Raw genomic sequence first — 18,959 nt, forward strand, 5'->3', positions numbered from 1 at the left:
TCCAAACAATTCTGATCACAATTTTTAAAACCCGTGTAGACAATTTAGAAAGGGACCTAGACTTTTTTTTTTGGTCCCAACACAAATTGTTATTCTCCCTCACATCTGCAGAACCACTTCACTTTATCTTGAGAGTACAGTCCTGTGGTATTTAATTACCCTGTCAAGAGCACTAAATGGTTTGGCACCGAGCCCTTTCCCTCAATCTCCGCTGATTGATAGCATCAATAAAATTCACTCACTTTAATTAAACCTCCAAATAGGACCTTCTTTTGCCACTCACTAGGATCAATGTTCTTTAATATGGAAAGTACAACTGCAGAGGTTGCAAAGGGGGCTCCTTCCTCACCTTCACAGTTCATTTCCTTCAGATGTTCTAAGGGGATTTTTATACAATGCATACATATTTCACCGTTCTCTTGACACATTGGTTAATGGAAAAGATCACCATTAAAAACTGGCGTCTACCAAGCCGTACTTCTCTGTTGCATAAGATTTTCTGCGGCTGTTTTTTCTCTTCTTCAAATATGCACACTGGAAAGAGGCAGTGCTATTTTCCCGCAAAGTATATTTGGTTATCTATATTTTCTAACGTAGTTCAAGCATTTATCCCGTTCTGAAAAGCACGTTCATAAGTTTGCAGAATACAGGTGGCACTGGAACAATTTATTACACCAGCATATGTGTTCCGAAGTAGCCGTTGCTACCAAGTGCCGAGAAGCAAGGTGACAAACCGACGTTTGCAGGATTGCAACGCCTTCCTTAAATACAGAAGCCTATTTAAGTGCAATGTGACTTTTAAGCATGTGCATTCCAACTTCTCTGCTGCCTGCATTTTTAGGTTTACCTAGAAATAAAAACCCTTGGCAAGAAACATCAGTCTTGCTCCCAAAGAGGCAAGTCGGTTTTAAACTCAAAAGCGGCTTGTCTCTTCAACAGTAAGAGTGGTTGCAATTGGAAACAAAAAGCAAAGCAAAATAAATGTAGGCCTGTGAGGTTTGATACCCTTTAAAAATCAAGTTCCTTAATCGGACTCTTATATGAACCAATATTTGAATTCATAACCAGGTGTGGAAATATATAATTTCAGTAACTGGGACAGTTATTGCATAGGTAACTATTAAAACTTTAGAGCAGTTGCGTAAAAAAATAAAAAAATGTTTCAAATCCTACTTGCCAACACCTCCGTAATGGCAATACATTTTTTTTTTTTTAAATACTGCTGAGTGGGAAGAAAACCTACAGAGTTAAAAAATTTTATTTTTTTAAAAAGCTATATTCCTCTGACAGGTGATAATTATACATATACACATTAATTGACAATTCAGGAGAAATGTCATGTCAAGAAATCTTCCATGAAAGAAAAACAGAATATTTGGCTAGCCTTTGACCTGTGAGGAATTAATTCTAACTTGCACTGTGGATTTAAAGACATGGGTTTTTTTTTATTAGCCAACAAACAAACAAATAGAAAGAGTTGTTCCAATATTCCTACTCTTAGGTTCTATGAGAATTTTGTAAATGCAATTCACAAAAGCCCCAATTTGCTTTATCTTACCATAACATGTCCTGCCTAGAGGTGACAACAACTAAGTAGGTTAGTGAAGTCTAGTAAATTTAATTAGATTCCTCTATTTTTTCTGAGAGAGCAGGGAGGACAAATTGCTTTGGCTGAGGAAGCGAGGCGTTTCTCTCCTGTTATCATCTCTGGTTGCCCACCTCACTTCACAATGCGTGGTTGTGACTAAAAATGCACCCAATGTTATGCTTTTCTCTTCAGAAAGAATAGTATCCCACTGTTTAAAGTCTGGTGACCATGTGCATCAAATCCACCAAGGGCCAGGGATGCCTAAAAAGTAGCCTTCTGGCTTCTACTTCTCATGTAGCATTGAGGTCTTTGCACCAAGTCCATCTTCTCCATCAAGATTTGCTCTTCTCCATCACCGTATCAGAAGGCATGCAGTGTAACGCTGCCATGTCAAGAAGGGTTTAGACAGAGGTCTGCCCATAACTTTGGAAACCCAGAGGTATGATCAACAGGGAGGGTAAAGGTAAAGGACCCCGGACGATCATAAGTCCAGTCAAAGGGGACTATGGGGTTGCGGCGCTCATCTCGCTTTCAGGCCGAGGGAGCCAGCGTTTGTCCACAGACAGCTTTCCGGGTCATGTGGCCAGCAGGACTACAACGCCTCTGGTAAAACAGAACACCATGACGGAAACCAGAGCGCAGGGAAATGCCATTTACCTTCCCGTCACAGCGGTACTTGTGACTTTCGAACTGCTAGGTTGGCAGGAACTGGGACAGAGTAAAGGGAGCTCACATCGTGGGGATTTGAACCCCCAACCTTCCGCTCGGCAAACCCAAGAGGCTCAGTAGTTTAGACCACAGCGCCACCCACATCCCTCAGTAGGGAGGAGGAAGTGGTTAATTACTAAGGCAAAGTCTTAGTTTAAGTCCTGATGAGAATACAAGTGTGACCACACTGCCAAGGCCACTATACACATTGAAGAGGAATAGGTGGCATCCTGCAGGCAACACACAAGCACATTGTACTCAGAAAGCTTCGTGCTTGGCTCCAGGTCATGGGTAGGCAAACTAAGGCCCGGATCCAGCCCAATCGCCTTCTATATCCGACCCATGGCCTGGGAATCAGCATGTTTTTACATAAGTAGAATGTGTGCTTTTATTTAAAATGCTTCTCTGGGTTATTTGTGGGGTATAGGAATTCTTTCTTTCTTTCTTCAAAATATTGTCTGGTCCCCCCATAAGGTCTGAGGGACAGTGGACTGGCCCCCTACCGAAAAAGTCTGCTGACCCCTGCTCCAGGTAATAACCGGAGAAAAAGTTCTGGGAATGGATTCCAAAATAGTGTAGCACATTCAAGGAAGGTGACCCTCAGAATCAGTAGCAGGCTGGTGGGGTGTTTACAACTGCAGTCAAACCAACCGTGCATGTTTGCTAGATAGGCGCATGAAGTATACAAAGTTCCCCAGTAAGTTTGAGGGGGAAGGTGTAGCCACATATAACCTCCACACCTGGCCAGGCCACCTCCTCTTTGCACTTTGCCCTCTCATCACCAAGCCATAAATGTGAGAACCATCTGCATGCCTGAGCTCCATTCCTCAGACACCATTTTAAGCTAGTCTTAAGCATATCTTATGTGACGAGGGTGGCGCTGTGGGTTAAACCACAGAGCCTTGGACTTGCCAATCAGAAGGTCGGGGGTTCGAATCCCCGCGACGGGGTGAGCTCCCACTGCTTGGTCCCTGCTCCTGCCAACCTAGCAGTTCAAAAGCACGTCAAAGTGCAAGTAGATAAATAGGTACCGCTCCGGCATGAAGGTAAACGGCGTTTCCGTGTGCTGCTATGGTTCGCCAGAAGTAGCCTAATGGTCAGGGGTCCCTTTACCTTTACAGCATGTCTTTGCGACCGAATTGCCATTTTAAGCCTTCCAGAACAAAGCTGCTGTACTTGTTACTCTTCAACGAGTATTCTGAGTAAGTGTTATTTTTACCTTTTGCAAGATTTGTTTGTGCGATTATTGCTTTAAGGTGAAAATACCTTAAAGCATCCTAGATGATGTAAACAGAAAGGCTACAATGAGCCCATCTAAGCTTCCCTTTTAAGATGCAAAGGGATGCACTCTGCTGAACTCACGAATGTGAGGAAGGAAGGATCATATCTAATAAATATACTGTATTTCACTGCATAATGGTCCTGTTTTTAATGCTGAATTTTCTTTTCAAAAAAAGGGGGTGCGACCATCACACAAGGAAAAAAGGGGGGATGATAGTAGGTGGATCCGAAGGAGTGTATTTCTGTAACACACCACTTGAGGTGACCGCAGGGAGAGGAAATGGAAAGACTTTCCGTATGGAAATCCTTTCTGCAAAAGCAAAGCCTTCCTTCTCTTGTTCAGTCTAGTGACTCAAGAGAGGCGTCCCTCATCTAACGGAATCTCTACGGCAAACAAAACCACTCTATACTTTGCATTGCAAGAACGGAACAGCCGCTCCAAGTTTGGACAGGAAGTTCCGGCAAGGAATGCTGTGGGAACAGAAAACGAGTGGCTATGGCACCACCTGCAGCCAGGTCTGCTAGAGCCCGCCGCATCTTCCCTTGACCCACAGAACCCAGCCGACCCCAGCATCGGTTTCCGCCAAAACGGTGATAAAAAGAAGGAAGATGGGGAGAAAGGTTCCCACCTGCTCCGCTTCCCCTAGGAGCTCGTGGCTGAGGAGGAAAGGAAGGGGGCCTGAAGTTTAGCAGAGTTTATGCAGTAAATGCTTTGGGGCCGATTTTAGGGCTTGGGAAAAAAAGGGGTGCGACTATTATACGGCGGCAATGATTATGTGGTTAAACACATTATCCTCTCCTAGCATCTTTTTTTTATAAATAATTTTTATTAATTTTCCAACACAAATATACAATTTTATCAAAATTTCCACAAATTTTGTTCTTTTTGGACTTCCTTCAGCTTCTCTGGCAATCATCCATATTTATCTCTCAATTACGCATTCCTCTGTTTATATTGCCATTAAACTTCCCTCCCACTCCTGTTTCTTTTTAACAATATATCTCAACTTTCACAGTGCTTCTTGAAATCCCGCCAGTGTTGTTATCCTCTCCTAGCATCTATGCATTAGAACACTATGTAAATTACCAAGTCTAAGGATGTCATTTTAGAATATTTGCAAATGCCTGCTATGGAGGTAAAAACTTGTCCTGAATATCCTTGCATATGCAAACTAGTAGTATAGGCCCCAGGAATTAAAGACTTGTGAATAAACCACCAACTCAAAAGCCAGGTTTAGCCTTTGGAAACACATAGAACAAATAGCAATGTGCACTTAATTTCCCCCATAAAAATTCTACATACTTTTATTGTTTTGGTTTGAAGTCTCAATCCATTCAGAGTATTGATCGCCTTTTCAGCATCCTTAGGGTCAATGTAGTTCACAAATCCATACCCCAAGCTTTGTCCTGATTTTAAAAAAGAAAAAAGAGAAGGGGGAAGAAAAATATTATTACCCAACGATGCAAGCAACTACATTTGTATCTTAACCCTTTATTAGCAAGAGGTAGATAAGCTATTTTACACTGAAGACAAAATAAAAGACAGCCTAAATTATTTAAAAATAATTTATAGTTGCCGACTAATCTACTTTCCAAGTACTCACTGAAGCATGCAAACAAACTAAGCTATTGTCAGAAGAACAGCAATAGTGCAAGTTGTCACAAAACTTTAAACAGATGCAGGTACACAACGCTTGGAATTTCTGAAGCACAAGTTAGCATACAGCAAATATACTTAGATATATAGACAGGTATTCTATTCAGGGAGCCTGGGAAAATGGATCCAAGCTTTCTGTGGGTGAGCTCTTCTCATGAGATACGAAACATATTTTCTATCAGGGTGGGGGTCCCGTTTTTAACCAGAGGCCAGTGCCTTCTCCCTCACAGACTGCCTTCTGAGTGGTGTAATCCATATGACTTAATACAGTACATTGGTACCTCGGGTTAGAGACGCTTCAGGTTACAGACTCTGCTAACCCAGAAATAGTACCTCAGATTAAGAACTTTGCTTCAGGATGAGAACAGAAATCGTGCAGCAGCAGTGGGAGGCCCCATTAGCTAAAGTGGTATCTCAGGTTAAGAACAGTTTCAGGTTAAGAACAGACCTCCAGAACAAATTAAGTTCTTAAACTGAGGTACCACTGTAGACCCCACAGACATCGGAGTACATTTCTCCATCCTTGTGGCCATGAGGAATCACTGAACGTCAACATCGCATTCCAGGCAGGAAACACACCTGGAGGCTGGTGAGAGGTACCTGCTTACTATGTAGTTAGCTACCATGTTAGGCTACAGTCGCATATAATAAATACTGATAATTGGCATAGCGTGTATGTCCTTTCTGATACACTGGTTTTTTACTTGTGGACACATGCATGTTCCCATCAATTCCCTTTTTCTCCCCAAAGTCTCCTGCACTCTCCAAAAATATGATTTTGGAGGGTTCATCCCAGAGAACCATAAGACTTGTGCGAGGGTTACTTCCAGGTTTCGCCGCTCGCGCCTGCATAGAAGCACCAAATTGTGTCGCGCGCCTGCAGCGCTTCAAGTTGCGGGCATTTCATGTTACGGACGGGGCTCTGGAACGGATCCCATCCGTAATACGATGTACCACTGTAGTCCCTTTTCTTTCTACCAGTGGGAGCCACCATTGTATCAAATGCTATTTTGTTTACCTGTGTGCATAGCAAATAGGAAAGCAGACTGTCACCATAAAAGACCTATAAACTATTAATATGTATTATATTGATGGTGACATAAAGTCAGACATGAAAGATGCTACATAGCAGGACCACTTCATGTGGAGCGGAGGGAAGCAGCCCAGCGTCTCTGATGCTTAGAGGGATGGGGCGGGATCCTGTGGTTGTGCCGATGGAAGGACTCCCAAGAGTCCTACGGCATGTTCCCGCCCCAGCTACATAGTAAATGAGATTAACAATTCTATACAGTGTGAAAAAATACGCAAGAATACAAAAATGCATTGCAATCATACCAGGGTTTCTTTTATACCATGCAAAGTATGCTCTAGCACAGTGGTTCTCAAAGGGTGTGGTACGCCACACTTGTGGGGCAGTAGAGCACAGAAAGAGGGGTGGGAAGATTCAAAAACAATCAATGGAACATTTAAATATTTCTTTTTAAAAAAATATTTAAATATTTCAACATACAGTGGTACCTGAGGTTACATACACTTCAGGTTACAGACTACGCTAACCCAGAAATAGTGCTTCAGGTTAAGTACTTTGCTTCAGGATGAGAACAAAAATCGTGCTCCGGCAGCATGGCAGCAGCAGGAGGCCCCATTAGCTAAAGTGGTGCTTCAGGTTAAGAACAGTTTCAGGTTAAGAACGGACCTCTGGAACGAATTAAGTACTTAACCCGAGGTACCACTGTAGTGCAGTATAGTATCAAAATTATTATTTTTATTTGCAGAATATGGATAGATTTTTTCCCAAAATGAGAACAAGAGCATTGGAGGTGTGCCTGGATAGCTCAATTAGTACATCAGACTCGATCTCAGGGTTTTGGGTTTGAGCCCCACGTTGGGCAAAATATTTTTGCATTGCAGGGAGTTGGACAGGACAAACCTCGTGGTCCCTTCCAACTCTACAATTCTACGACTCTAAGTGATATTGAAGGCAATCCTAGTCGTCGTTTAAAATTATATATTGGGAATGGTTCATGTTCTTATGTAGCTACATTGTTTCATACTTTTTGGATGACCAAAGATCACATTATAAAGTAGTTATGTTTTATGTTATAAATCAGGGGTCAGCAAACGTTTTCAGCAGGGTGCTGGTCCACCATCCCTCAGACCTTGTTGGGGGCCGGACTATATTTTAGAGAGAGAAAAAAAAGAACGAATTCCTATGCCCCACAAATAACCCAGAGATTCATTTTAAATAAAAGCACACATTCTACTCATGTAAAAACACGCTGATTCCCGGACCGTCCGTGGGCCGGATTTAGAAGGAAATTGGACCGGATCCGGCCCCTGGGCCTACCAATATAAATCAAGCATTGCTAAGAGTTTTTTTTTGTGTTTTTTGTTTTCCAGGGTATTTCGCATCTCTGAAAAATTCTGTGTGGCGCGAAGCAAATTTTTATTCTGAAAGCCAAGAGAAAAAAGTTTGGGAACCACGGCTCTAGCATTTGCTGAGGCAACTGAAATGGCAACCAACAACCAGTGGTTGCTAGCAAAAGGAGAACGAGACAGGAGCCATTCCCTGGAAGGATACTTCATTCGCCCCCAAGTGCATCGCTAAACTTAAGGTAACGGTATAAAATTAAAGTAGAGATGCAATCCAGTTGGATCAATGTCTCTTCAGGAAAAGCACTTCACTGTCGATTTAGCTCATGCATATTCCACTGTGAAGTATGGTATATTAGATATATATATATAATATATTGTAAGTCACCTCAAAACTACTTTAATAGTAGGCATCTACCAACAGCACTGTTACACAGTGGGCAAAGAGGCAGGTATCTAAGACATAGCTATCAACTTTTCCCTTTTCTTGCAAGGAATCCTATTCAGAATAAGGGAATTTCCCTTTAAAAAAGGGAAACGTTGATAGTTATTGATCAAAGAACGTCCTCAACTACGCTCAATGCCACAGACATGCAAGGTGCAAAGTGACCTTCCAAAATTCTAGTACGAACCAGTCCAAATAGGAAGGATGCAAACCTTTTCCCTCAAAGAGCACAATGATGACACTGTCAAGGAATCACCCGACATCACCATGACACCCGGCAAAGAGCTTTCCTTTGTTCGCGAGGCTTGATTTCAAGATGCACAGGCAAAAGAAGCGTTTCCCCGACTCGCCGAGGAACAATCGGAAGCAGACTTCAAGGCTTCGTGTTGCTCCTTTGCAGCCGTGCCCTTACCTGATATCACAGACACCATGGGTAGGCAAACTAAGGCAGAATTGCCCAACTGCCTTCTATATCCGGCACGCAGACAGTCCAGGAATTAGCGTGTTTTTACATGAGTAGAATGTGTGCTTTTATTTAAAATGCATCTCTGGGTTATTTGTGGGGCATAGGAATTCGTTCATTCTCCCGCCCCCCAAAAAAATATAGTCTGGCCCTCCACAAGGTCTGAGGGACAGGGGACTGGCTCCCTGCTGAAAGTTTGCTGACCCCTGAAATACACCATCAGGTATGAGGCAGGAAGGTGCGGTTTAGGGAAAATCTGCCGCATAGACTCAATTTTGGGTCCAATTTTGCCCGTGAGCTTCAGGTTCCCCTAGTGCTGTGATAGTGTGTGTACATGTGCACGAATGCATTTTTTACAACATTTGCAGCTCTTTGCATTTCCATGAAGCACCGATTTCAGCTCCAAAATTATTTGCTCCGCTCCCCGCCCCCATGGTTAAGGGGTTAATTTCAATTACATTCCGGTCCAAATAATAATCCCTTATACAACAACTGCAATATTAATAACTTCCATTCGTGTTGGCACATTAAATGATTTACAGTGGTGCCTCGCAAGACGAAATTAATTCGTTCCGCAAGTCTTTTCGTCTTGCGAGTTTTTCGTCTTGCGAAGCACGGTTTCCCATAGGAATGCACTGAAAATCAATCAATGCGTTCCTATGGAAACCGCCTTCAGACCAGGTCCGGGGACAGTCTGTCCCCCGACCTCTTCTGAAGGCAGGCGGGGGGCGAAAGTCTTTGCTCCCCCCCCCCGCCTGCCTTCCCGGGACAGCGGAGACTTCTCCGCTGTCCCGGGGCGATCTTAAAATGCTGGCGGGCGGCAGCGAAGCCTTTGCTGCCGTCCCCCAGCATTTTAAAAGCCCCCGGGACAGCGGAGACTTCTCTGCTGTCCCGGGGCGATTTAAGAGCCCCCGGGAAGGCAGGCAGGGGGGACAAAGACTCCCCCCCCCCGCCAGCCTTCAGAAGAGGTCCAGGACCTCTTCTGAAGGCGGGTGGGGGACAAAAGTCTTTGCTCCCCCCCGCCTGCCTTCAAAAGCCATCCGGGATAGCGGGAAGCGCTTCCCTGCTATCCCGGACTGCTTTTAAAATGCTGGCGGTGGGGAGCAAAGCCTTTCGGCCCCCGCCGGCCTTCCTGGACCTCTTCTGAAGGCTGGGGGGGGGGAGAAAGGCTTTGCTCCCCACCACTAGCATTTAAAAGAGGTCCCCGGAGATTTCCCTATGGGCTTTATTCTTGCGAAGCAAGCCAATAGGGGAATTCGTTTTGCGAAGCGCCTCCAAAACGGAAAACCCTTTCGTCTATTGGGTTTTTCGTCTTGCGAGGCGTTCGTCTTGCGGGGCACCACTGTATAGAACTACAAGTGAGGCACTCAAACTATACCCTTGTTCCTCGGGTGTGTGGCAATCATCATAGGGTGATCCGTAACCCAGGATCGGCTGCCAAACAAATAACCAGCACACAGCCAGGATGATTAAGTATACAGTGGTACCTTGGTTCTCAAATTCTGGAAGTCCGTTCCAAAACCAAAGCATTCAAAAACCAAGGCGCACTTTCCCATAGAAAGTATTGCAAAATGGATTAATCTGTTCCAGACTTTTAAAAACAACCCTTAAAACAGCAATTTAACATGCATTTTACTATCTAACAAGACCATTTGTCCATAAAATGAAAGCAATAAACAATGTACTGCAGTCACACAATCAATCAAGCAATGAGTAGCTGAACTGGGTTCCACACAGTCACAAAAAAGACCCACAAAATAAATAGCAAAATAAATATCAAAAACAGGCAGACCTCAGCGTAACACTCAAAAAGGAAGTGTGGCACTACGCCAAAACCTACTGACAATTGTCATTTTGGCCTGTTTACATCCAAAGATGCTTGTCCTCTGAATATTGCGTCTTCTCATGCCTTGGCCTCTGACGGCCGTGTGCTTACTGGCCACAGTCCCGCAGTTAGCCTTGCAAAGCAAGGCTGATGGTATTTTCAGCCAACTGGACTCACTATTTTATTTTATTTTATTACCTTTCACTCTCTCAACCAACTAATGATAATAAGTTCAGGAAACGGATGCAATCCATGAAAGCTAACACAGTGGTAAATCTTTAAAGAAAGAAGGAAACTGAAATCACGAGATGCACTTCAAATCTTTTTTGGATGATATATCATAATATATCGCTCAACCCCACCCCTGGAAGTTGATGACATGTTAGCAGAGAGGAAGAGATTGTGGTAGCAAAGGCAGTTTAGGATTTTACTTGCACAACAGAACTTCCCCCTCAAAAAAATCTGCTCCAAAGGACATATTTTTTTTTAAAGGGGGGAGCAGGGAGTGCAGAGGGTAAGTTTTTGGGGCAAGTGGAAATCCCTGCACTGATGGAATGAATTAGCTAGATACCGCCTAACGTACTCACATCTTAGAAAAGTAATATGGGAAGCAACTCTCTCCTCCAAAATGTTGCATAGCTACGATTTTTAATCCGACAAATTTCACTTGAAACGATCTCAAAGGGGTATGCATCGTTGGAAGTCCAGTGTGGATCAGTGAAAAACCTTTTGCCGGTGGACGTTCAATTTCAAACCTTTGCTACGAAGAGAATTTCCAAGATTGGGACATTAATAATGCATTGCTTGTCATATAGCACAAGCTGAAAGTCATTTATAGTTGGGAAATGAAATTCCCCAATCTCTGGTTAAGCTTTCAAACAAAAACGTTTGAAAATGAATGTTTGGCAAAAGGCTCCCCCCCCCTTAAAAAATCCTGATTCAAGTGCACACATTTAAAAGCAAACAAAATCAATGTGGGGAAAAGGTTAAAAAAAAATTGTTGTTTTCCCAGCACTTTTTTCAAAGATACCCCCTTTAAATGCATGAAATAACTTTCGTTCTCAATTAACTGCTTAGCAGTTTTAGGAGTCTAGTTATGTATCAGTACTTAACTTTATCACTTTCAGAAAAGACTGCTGCTTTACCTAATATACAACTTTTGTGAACCCAACACTACAACTTTGGCCTACAGGACATAGAAGCCATTCTATTCTGCCTCTCCCTACTATTGGGACAATCCTAATGTTTTTATACTGTCCCCTCTTTCCCTCCACCACCATCTTGCTGCCACAAGGGGCGAGGGGTCAGTGGGGGCAGGATGTGTACCAGCACCTCTTTCCCTTGAAAAAAACACCAAGTGTGGGTGTGAGAGAGAAAGAGAAAGACAATGTCTGAGATATATTGACGGCTGCCATCTGCTTTCTAATGCTATTCTTAAATCGTTTTAAATGGTTTTATTATTCTTATTTGAGTTATTATTTTGTGACCCATCCCAAGACTATAAAATTTTGAAGAAGAATGGAGAAAATTTAAAAATAAAAAAGATGACAGACAACTGAGCCTTTATACCAGGCTTCCTCAAACTCTGCCCTCCAGATGTTTTGGGACTACAATTCCCATCATCCCTGACCACTGGTCTTGCTAGCTAGGGATCATGGGAGTTGTAGGTCAAAAACATCTGGAGGGCCGAGTTTGAGGAAGCCTGCTTTATACTAATACCAGAATGATCAATTCCAGCAGCAGACAAGCTCTGTGTGAACATTTCCACCCTGCAGAAGACTTATTTGAAGAATTTATACCCCATCCTTTGGCCACAAAGCACAATACAATACAAAGCCTGTGGAAAGTATTAACAAAATACTTCCAAGTTTAAATAAATCGCTTTGTCAATATCATGTCTAAATTGGCCAGTCGTACTCTTGGATCATCCATAGGGCCAATGAACCACAAATTTTGCTAACTCAAAGTAGGGTAGAGGTGCCACTGTCAAGATGGCTCTATTCCAGATCCCAACCAACCAAACACCCATCACCAATGGCGCAACAATTAAAGCACTTATATGTAATCAGAAAAGCACCCCAGTAGTCACAGCAATCCAAGTACCAAGAAGGTAAAACTATAGGGGATCACCTCACAGGAAAAAATGCATGTTCAACTCTACTGTGTTGAGCAAGATTGTGTATATGTGTACAGTGGTACCTCGGGTTACATACACTTCAGGTTACATATGCTTCAGGTTACAGACTCCGCTAACCCATAAATAGTGCTTCAGGTTAAGAACTTTGCTTCAGGATAATAACAGAAATTGTGCTCCGGCGGCGCAGCGGCAGCAGGAGGCCCCATTAGCTAAAGTGTATATATATATGCATACACACACAGTGGACCCTCAGGTTACATTACCTTTGGGTAACGTAAATTTCGGGTTGCGAATGTAGCAAACCCAAAAGTGTATATCAACACTCTCTCTCTCTCTCTCTCTCTCTCTCTCTCTCTCTCTCTCTCTCTCTCTCTCTCTCTGTGTGTGTGTGTATCATCCCATTCCCACAGAAGAGTCGAGTGGGAAAGCACTTTTTCACCCAACTCACCTGGAGAAAGAAGAGATGCTACAAAGTTATGCAATGATAAAAAGAGAAGGGCGCTTGCTCTCCTCCTCCCGTTACATTTAGTCCAGCACCAACAACCCAGCATGAGTTAATTCTGGGTGCCAATATTTGGGGACCCAAGAGCCTATATACAGTGGCCAGGGCTGAAGCGGTTTCTTCACCAAAACCATACTGGCAAGGGTGGAAGTATTACTATTTATTAGATTTCTTAACCGCACGACACCAGGAGGTCCCAGGGCAGGTTACAAAAAAACAACAACACACAGTACAAAAGTTGGTTAAAACAAATGCTGAAGGCTAAATAGAACCTTCACAAAGCATAGGAAGGTATGAGTGGAGTTTGGGAGTCCCTTGAGCCATTTTTAGCAGGATAAAAGAGGATATCCTCACATATGGACATCATGGGTTCAAGGTTTAGGAGTTGGAACAGGCAGTCCACGTGAGGATTGTCCAATTTACCACTCAGTGGTATGGGGTGGGGGTGACAGCAGCAGAAATACATATGAACAGCTAGTGGACCCACCTTAAATAGAAAGACAACTCATCAGGTGCTGAGAAAGGTTTAAGGAAAGTGCTCCAGTGTCTCAGATTAATATAAATCTACACCAGTGGAAAGGAATTTAGCGGTTATGTTTTAAACCATTGTAGATCTTTTAAAATTCCTATCAACAAAGCTGTTGTTGCATCTTAAATTCTAAACTGGAGTCACATATCCTCGCCAGAGGGTATGTCAGAGGCAGGATCTGACAGCGACAAAGCAGGAGCAATGAAGTTAATTAATACTAATACCAATACTAATAATTTGTTTATGCCGCCCATCTCACTGGGCTGACTCTGGGAGGCTTGCAGCAAATTATCAAACCGCAGTAAAACATGAAACGTGAAAAAGCTTCCCTAAACAGGGCTGACTTCAGATGTCTTCTAAAAATTGTGTAGTTATTTATCCTTGACATCTGATGGGAGGGCGTTCCACAGGCCAGGCGCTACTACCAAGAAGGCCCTCTGCCTGGTTCCCTGTAAATTGCCTTCTCGCAGGGAGGGAACTGCCAGAAGGCCCTCGGAGCTGGACCTCAGTGTCTGGGCTGAACGATGGGGATGAAGACACTCTTTGAGGTATACAGAGCCAAAGCCATTTAGGGCTTTGAGTTGTGCTCGGAAACGTACCAGGAGCAATTGAAGATCTTTTAGGATGACTTATATGGTTCTGGCGGTAATTCCCATCACCAGTCTGGCAGCTGAATTCTGGATTAGTTATAATTTCCAAGTCACCTTCAAAGGTAGCCCCACGTAGAGCACATTGCAGTAGTCCAAGTGGGAGATAACCAGAGCATGTACCACTCTGGCGAGACAGGGCACAGGCAGGTAGGGTCTCAGATGGAGCTGGTAGCTAGCTGCCCTCGACACAGAATTGTCCATGGACAATTGCACCTCCATGGACAGCTGTGAGTACAAAATGACTCCCAGGCTGCGCACCTGGTCCCATTCAAGATCAGGGAGTCGTCCCCCACCTGCACACCCCCTGTCCCGCAGAAACAGTACTTCTGCCTTGTCAAGATTCAACCTCAATCCATTAGCCACCATCCCCACCCCTCACCCCCCCCAAAAAAAAAAAATCAGGGAGATTTTCAAGGCTTATCTGCCCAAAAAAACCTGCCCACCTCACCACTAGAGCATATTTCTGCCAGGAAGCTCAAAGTAAGGAAAGTGAACAGGAGTAGAGATGAACTGAGAATTTACACAACTAACCTGCACACCCCAGAACATTCAACTTTAATTCTGAAATAGAAAGATGGAGTTTTGTTAAATCACTATAGAAAAGGGAAGGAACTATTGAAGATAAAGAAAATGAGATGCATCAAATTAGACCTGAATTGCCTGAGGCAAATGTAAAGTTTTAAATATATTTCTTCATTTTCATACTTTAGGGATGTGAAGGATTATACAGCAGCCTCTCTGCTACCAATAGGGTTTTCTTCCATTTCAGATAAATAAAAACGAGTTCGTGCACTCAAGTCTAAAGGCACAAGTTAAGTAAATTATGTTCATCTGGGTATGCATCCATGCCATTATGTCTCCCATGCTTGGTAATTATAAAAATATCAGCCTCTGACAAGTAAACAAGAAGGAACTCATTCAGACTGTCGGCTGTAATGAGTCAAGAATTATTATTGTATATTAGAATTTGAACACAATGAAGTACACACGCTGGTGAAATCATCGTTGCAACTTTGGAAATAGAACCTTCACGAGCTAAGGAATTAACCTAACTCAACCAAAACCAAACCACACAGCTTTCAAAACTCCCCTGAATTTATTCTTTCTTTTTTAAAAAACTCAACGTTAATAATGTTTTAGAACATGGGTAGGCAAACTAAAGCCCAGGGACCGGATCTGGCCCATTCGCCTTCTAAATCTGGCCAGCAGACAGTCTGGGAATCAGCGTGTTTTTACATGAGTAGAATGTGTCCTTTTATTTAAAATGCATCTCTGGATTATTTGTGGGGCATAGGAATTCATTCATTCCCCTCCCCCAATATAGTCCGGCCCCCCACAAGGTCTGAGGGACAGTGGACCGGCCCCCTGCTGAAAGAGTTTGCTGGCCCCTGTTTTAGAACAATACATTTTGCTACACAGGCATAAACAAATGACAAACAAAAACAAGCTCTTAAATATTCATGCGCGAAACACTGGATGCAGGTAAGATCACAGCACAAAACCAAATCATAGGATACTAGGACAAACCAGCTTCCTCTGCTCATTCCATGAGCCACTCCTTTGAAAAGGCAGAATTCCCCATGCCAATTCCACCCAAAATGACATTTGAGAAGTATACAGCAAGGAGGGAATGTAGGGAGATCAAAGAGGAAACTGACATACCCCGTACATAATTCACTTTACCCAAAAATCCAGTGGTAAAATTTCTTCCAAAGCATCATTTTAATCTGCTTCTGACTCTGGGCTTTGAAAGGCAGAAGGAGAGCTTTCTCTAATGCATAGCCAAAGTAACCACACTCCTCCATTTTAAATACTAAAACAGAATAGAAGCGTTTGGGCTTCAAGGCACTCAAGAAAGGAAGTGAGTAAAAAGGAACAAGCACAAACAGGGCAATTCAGAATTCCAGACACAAAATTTCAGGCCATTAATACCATTAAGCACAGATGTTTAAAATGTGTGTGTGCATGTGTGTGTTTCTAGTGTTTGCTTTTTGCACATTTGAGAGTGAAAGGAGGCCTTTTTAAAAACCAGACAATTAAGGCGCAGTTCAAATTATGAATTATGAATTCAGAAACTGGAGAAGTTTTACACATTCTAAACCCCTAGCAAATTGGTGCTTTTCCCCATTAACAGCTACAGGAAAAACACATGCATAATGAATCATACAAGAATGCTGCATCACTTGGAAAGAGAGAAATTACAAACCAAAACCGTGAAACTGTAAGCGTTAATGGAGCCATTCTAAAGATATTCCAGTGGCAAGCTTCAGAATTAAACTCTAACATAGTCTAAGCTAAAGATCTGACAAGTGAGGGAAGAAGGCTTTCTTGTAGTAGGTAATTTATTTATACAGTATTTCATCAATAAATATTAAACTCTGAGCACACAATGTTTTATTTAACTATTAAAACTTCTAAGTCCATCCTTCTTTGGGAGTGCTAGGTGCAATCTTATGTAATAAGAGCATGAGATTGGCTGGGGAAGTACAAAGTCACCCAATAGCCATTGATTTGCTTTAAATTTTGATCAACTAGAGTAATCCACTAAAAACAAAACAAAAACAAAACACATACACACATTAACTTTGACCGTTTGCACCAAGAGGCAAATTTTGAAATATACCGCTTTCTGGAAAAGTGTGAACGAGAAGGGGTTGGGGAATGTAAACAAAGGTAACCTGCTTATTAAACTCTGAATTTATGTAAGTGTTCCGGTTTTTGAACTTTTTCCGGAAGCCGAACGTTTCTGGGGTGCCTGCACCAATCAGAAGCTGCGCCTTTTGGAAGTCAAACAGACTTTTGGAACGGATTAAGTTTCACACTTTTGTTTTTGCTATTTATTTTGCTTTTTTTGTTTTTGAGGCTTTTTCGGTTGATTTGTTTTTGTGACTGTGTGGAACCCAGTTCAGCTACTGGTTGATTGCTTGATTGACCGCAGAAATGGATAAAAGCCCCCCCCCCCCCAATCCAAACAATGACTATCATCAGTGCAGGTAAGATTTTGTTTTTTTAAATTATCATCTACAATACTGTCTTATTTATTTTACAGTACAGTACATTGATTATTGCTTCCATTTTATGGATCAATGGTCTCATTAGATAGTAAAATGCATGTTAAACTGCTGTTTTAGGGGTTGTTTTTAAAAGTCTGGAACAAATTAATCCGTTTTGCATTACTTTCTATGGGATAGTGCGCCTTGGTTTTGGAACGCTCTGGGTTTTGGAACGGATAAAGTCTGAGAACGAAGGTACCACTGTATTTCAATTCAATGTTATGGAAATTTATCACACAGCCCTACATGCTAGATTGATAGATCGTGATGCTGAAAACCTGGTATCACCCAACCATCACTTGGGTGACTCAGCAAGTTCACCTGCTGCTTCAGAGCATCCTATCTCACCCACAACTGGTGAGTCTAGTTAAATTTTTGTTGGAGGTATCCAAATTTCCATTCAAAAGGAGCACATTTGCTGGGACAGGCCTAAGCACAAACATAATAAGCCTGAAAAACCAGAAGAGGTGAAGCTGCAAATAGAAGGAAAGGATCCTACAAAAAGATCGAGCTTCAACCTAGGCAAGACCAGTCTGTAGAGGACCCTGACCTTTAAAAATATATCATAGTTGTTCACCCAGCCTGTTAAGCTCAGAATGGCCCCTCTCATAGGACTTGAGGAATGACCTCCTGGTGTCACAGTAAAAAGTATGAAGTTTTTGCTATCGTCACCCATGGCATTAACTACTGCAATCAACTTTAGTCATCTTATGAAGAGTATATGGGCATTTGAGCAAGAGAAATTCCCATCTATATTTCACTTAATGGTTCCAAGCCAATCGGTCAGTCAGACACATAAACCTTGGTGTCTTTGAGAAAGGAAAGAAGGAATAAAACTCTTAACAAGGGGGGGGGGGATTGCACTGTTGTGCCTAAGACCCCTGATGTTTATTTTTTGCTCTAGGAGGCTTAGTTTGGTCAGAATTGAGTACACGTTCAGAGTTAATGCTAAGTACATTACTTCTGGTAAATGTGCCACCATAGCTGCTGGGGGGGCTGTGAAAATTTGCGTCCCGAGCTTTTTAGACATCTACCCATGTACTATCTGAAACCAAAGGGGCACATGGGTTGCCAGATGAGAATTCTTCTCTGCTTTCCTACCCCACTAATAATATCAGCTAGGTCAGGGGTCAGTAAACTAAGGTCCGCAGGCCAGATCAGGCCAAGCTGCCTTCAGGATCCGGCCCACAGACTGTCCGTGGATCAGCGTGGGGATTCTGTTTGTTCGGGCTGCGCCATTTTTTCCTACGCCTGCTCTCTCTCACACACACCATGGTGGCGCCTCTTCCCTCCCTCCTCCTGGCTTCTCCCCGCCCTGCCTAGAGGAGGAAGGGGGCTGGGCTGAGCTGGCTGAGCGCCATTTTAAGCAGCCCCTCTCCGGAGCCAGCCCTTTCGCACCACTCGTCTTCCCTCCGCCGTCGCCGGGCTGGTGCTCCTGTGGGCCAGAGAGCGGAGCGGACGAGCTCCCTCTGCCCACCCACAAGAAGCAACGGGGAAGGTAAGCACAGCAACTGGGGCTGGGAAGCAGGACTACCTGCCCCTCTTGCCGCCTCTTCCAGCTCCCCCCCCCCCCCGTGCCGCTACTCCGGCCCGCCACAAGATCTGAGGGACAGTGGACCAGCCCGTAGCTAAAAAAAATTGCCACCCCCTGAGCTAGGCTAAGTAAGATTAGAATGCGCCTCAGTTGCTCTAATCAAAGTTTTCTGCCACCTCTTCAAAATCAAGAATTATATACCCCCCCAACTGCA

General features: G+C 43.2%; 1 protein-coding gene across 14 annotated transcripts in view; it reads right to left on the bottom strand.

The window, feature by feature from the left end:
- The window catches only part of ELAVL2 (ELAV like RNA binding protein 2), a 165,246-nt gene that overhangs the window by 30,833 nt on the left and 115,454 nt on the right, over nt 1–18,959 (bottom strand). For all 14 annotated transcript variants that reach the window (XM_081894542.1, XM_081894538.1, XM_081894545.1 and 11 more), the window contains one exon: nt 4,881–4,984. In XM_081894542.1, the coding sequence (XP_081750668.1) occupies nt 4,881–4,984 (104 nt within the window). The remainder of the gene's footprint in view (nt 1–4,880; nt 4,985–18,959) is intronic.

This window comes from Podarcis melisellensis, assembly GCF_964234715.1.
Source record: "Podarcis melisellensis genome assembly, chromosome: 17".
NCBI classification, from domain to species: Eukaryota; Metazoa; Chordata; class Lepidosauria; order Squamata; family Lacertidae; genus Podarcis; species Podarcis melisellensis.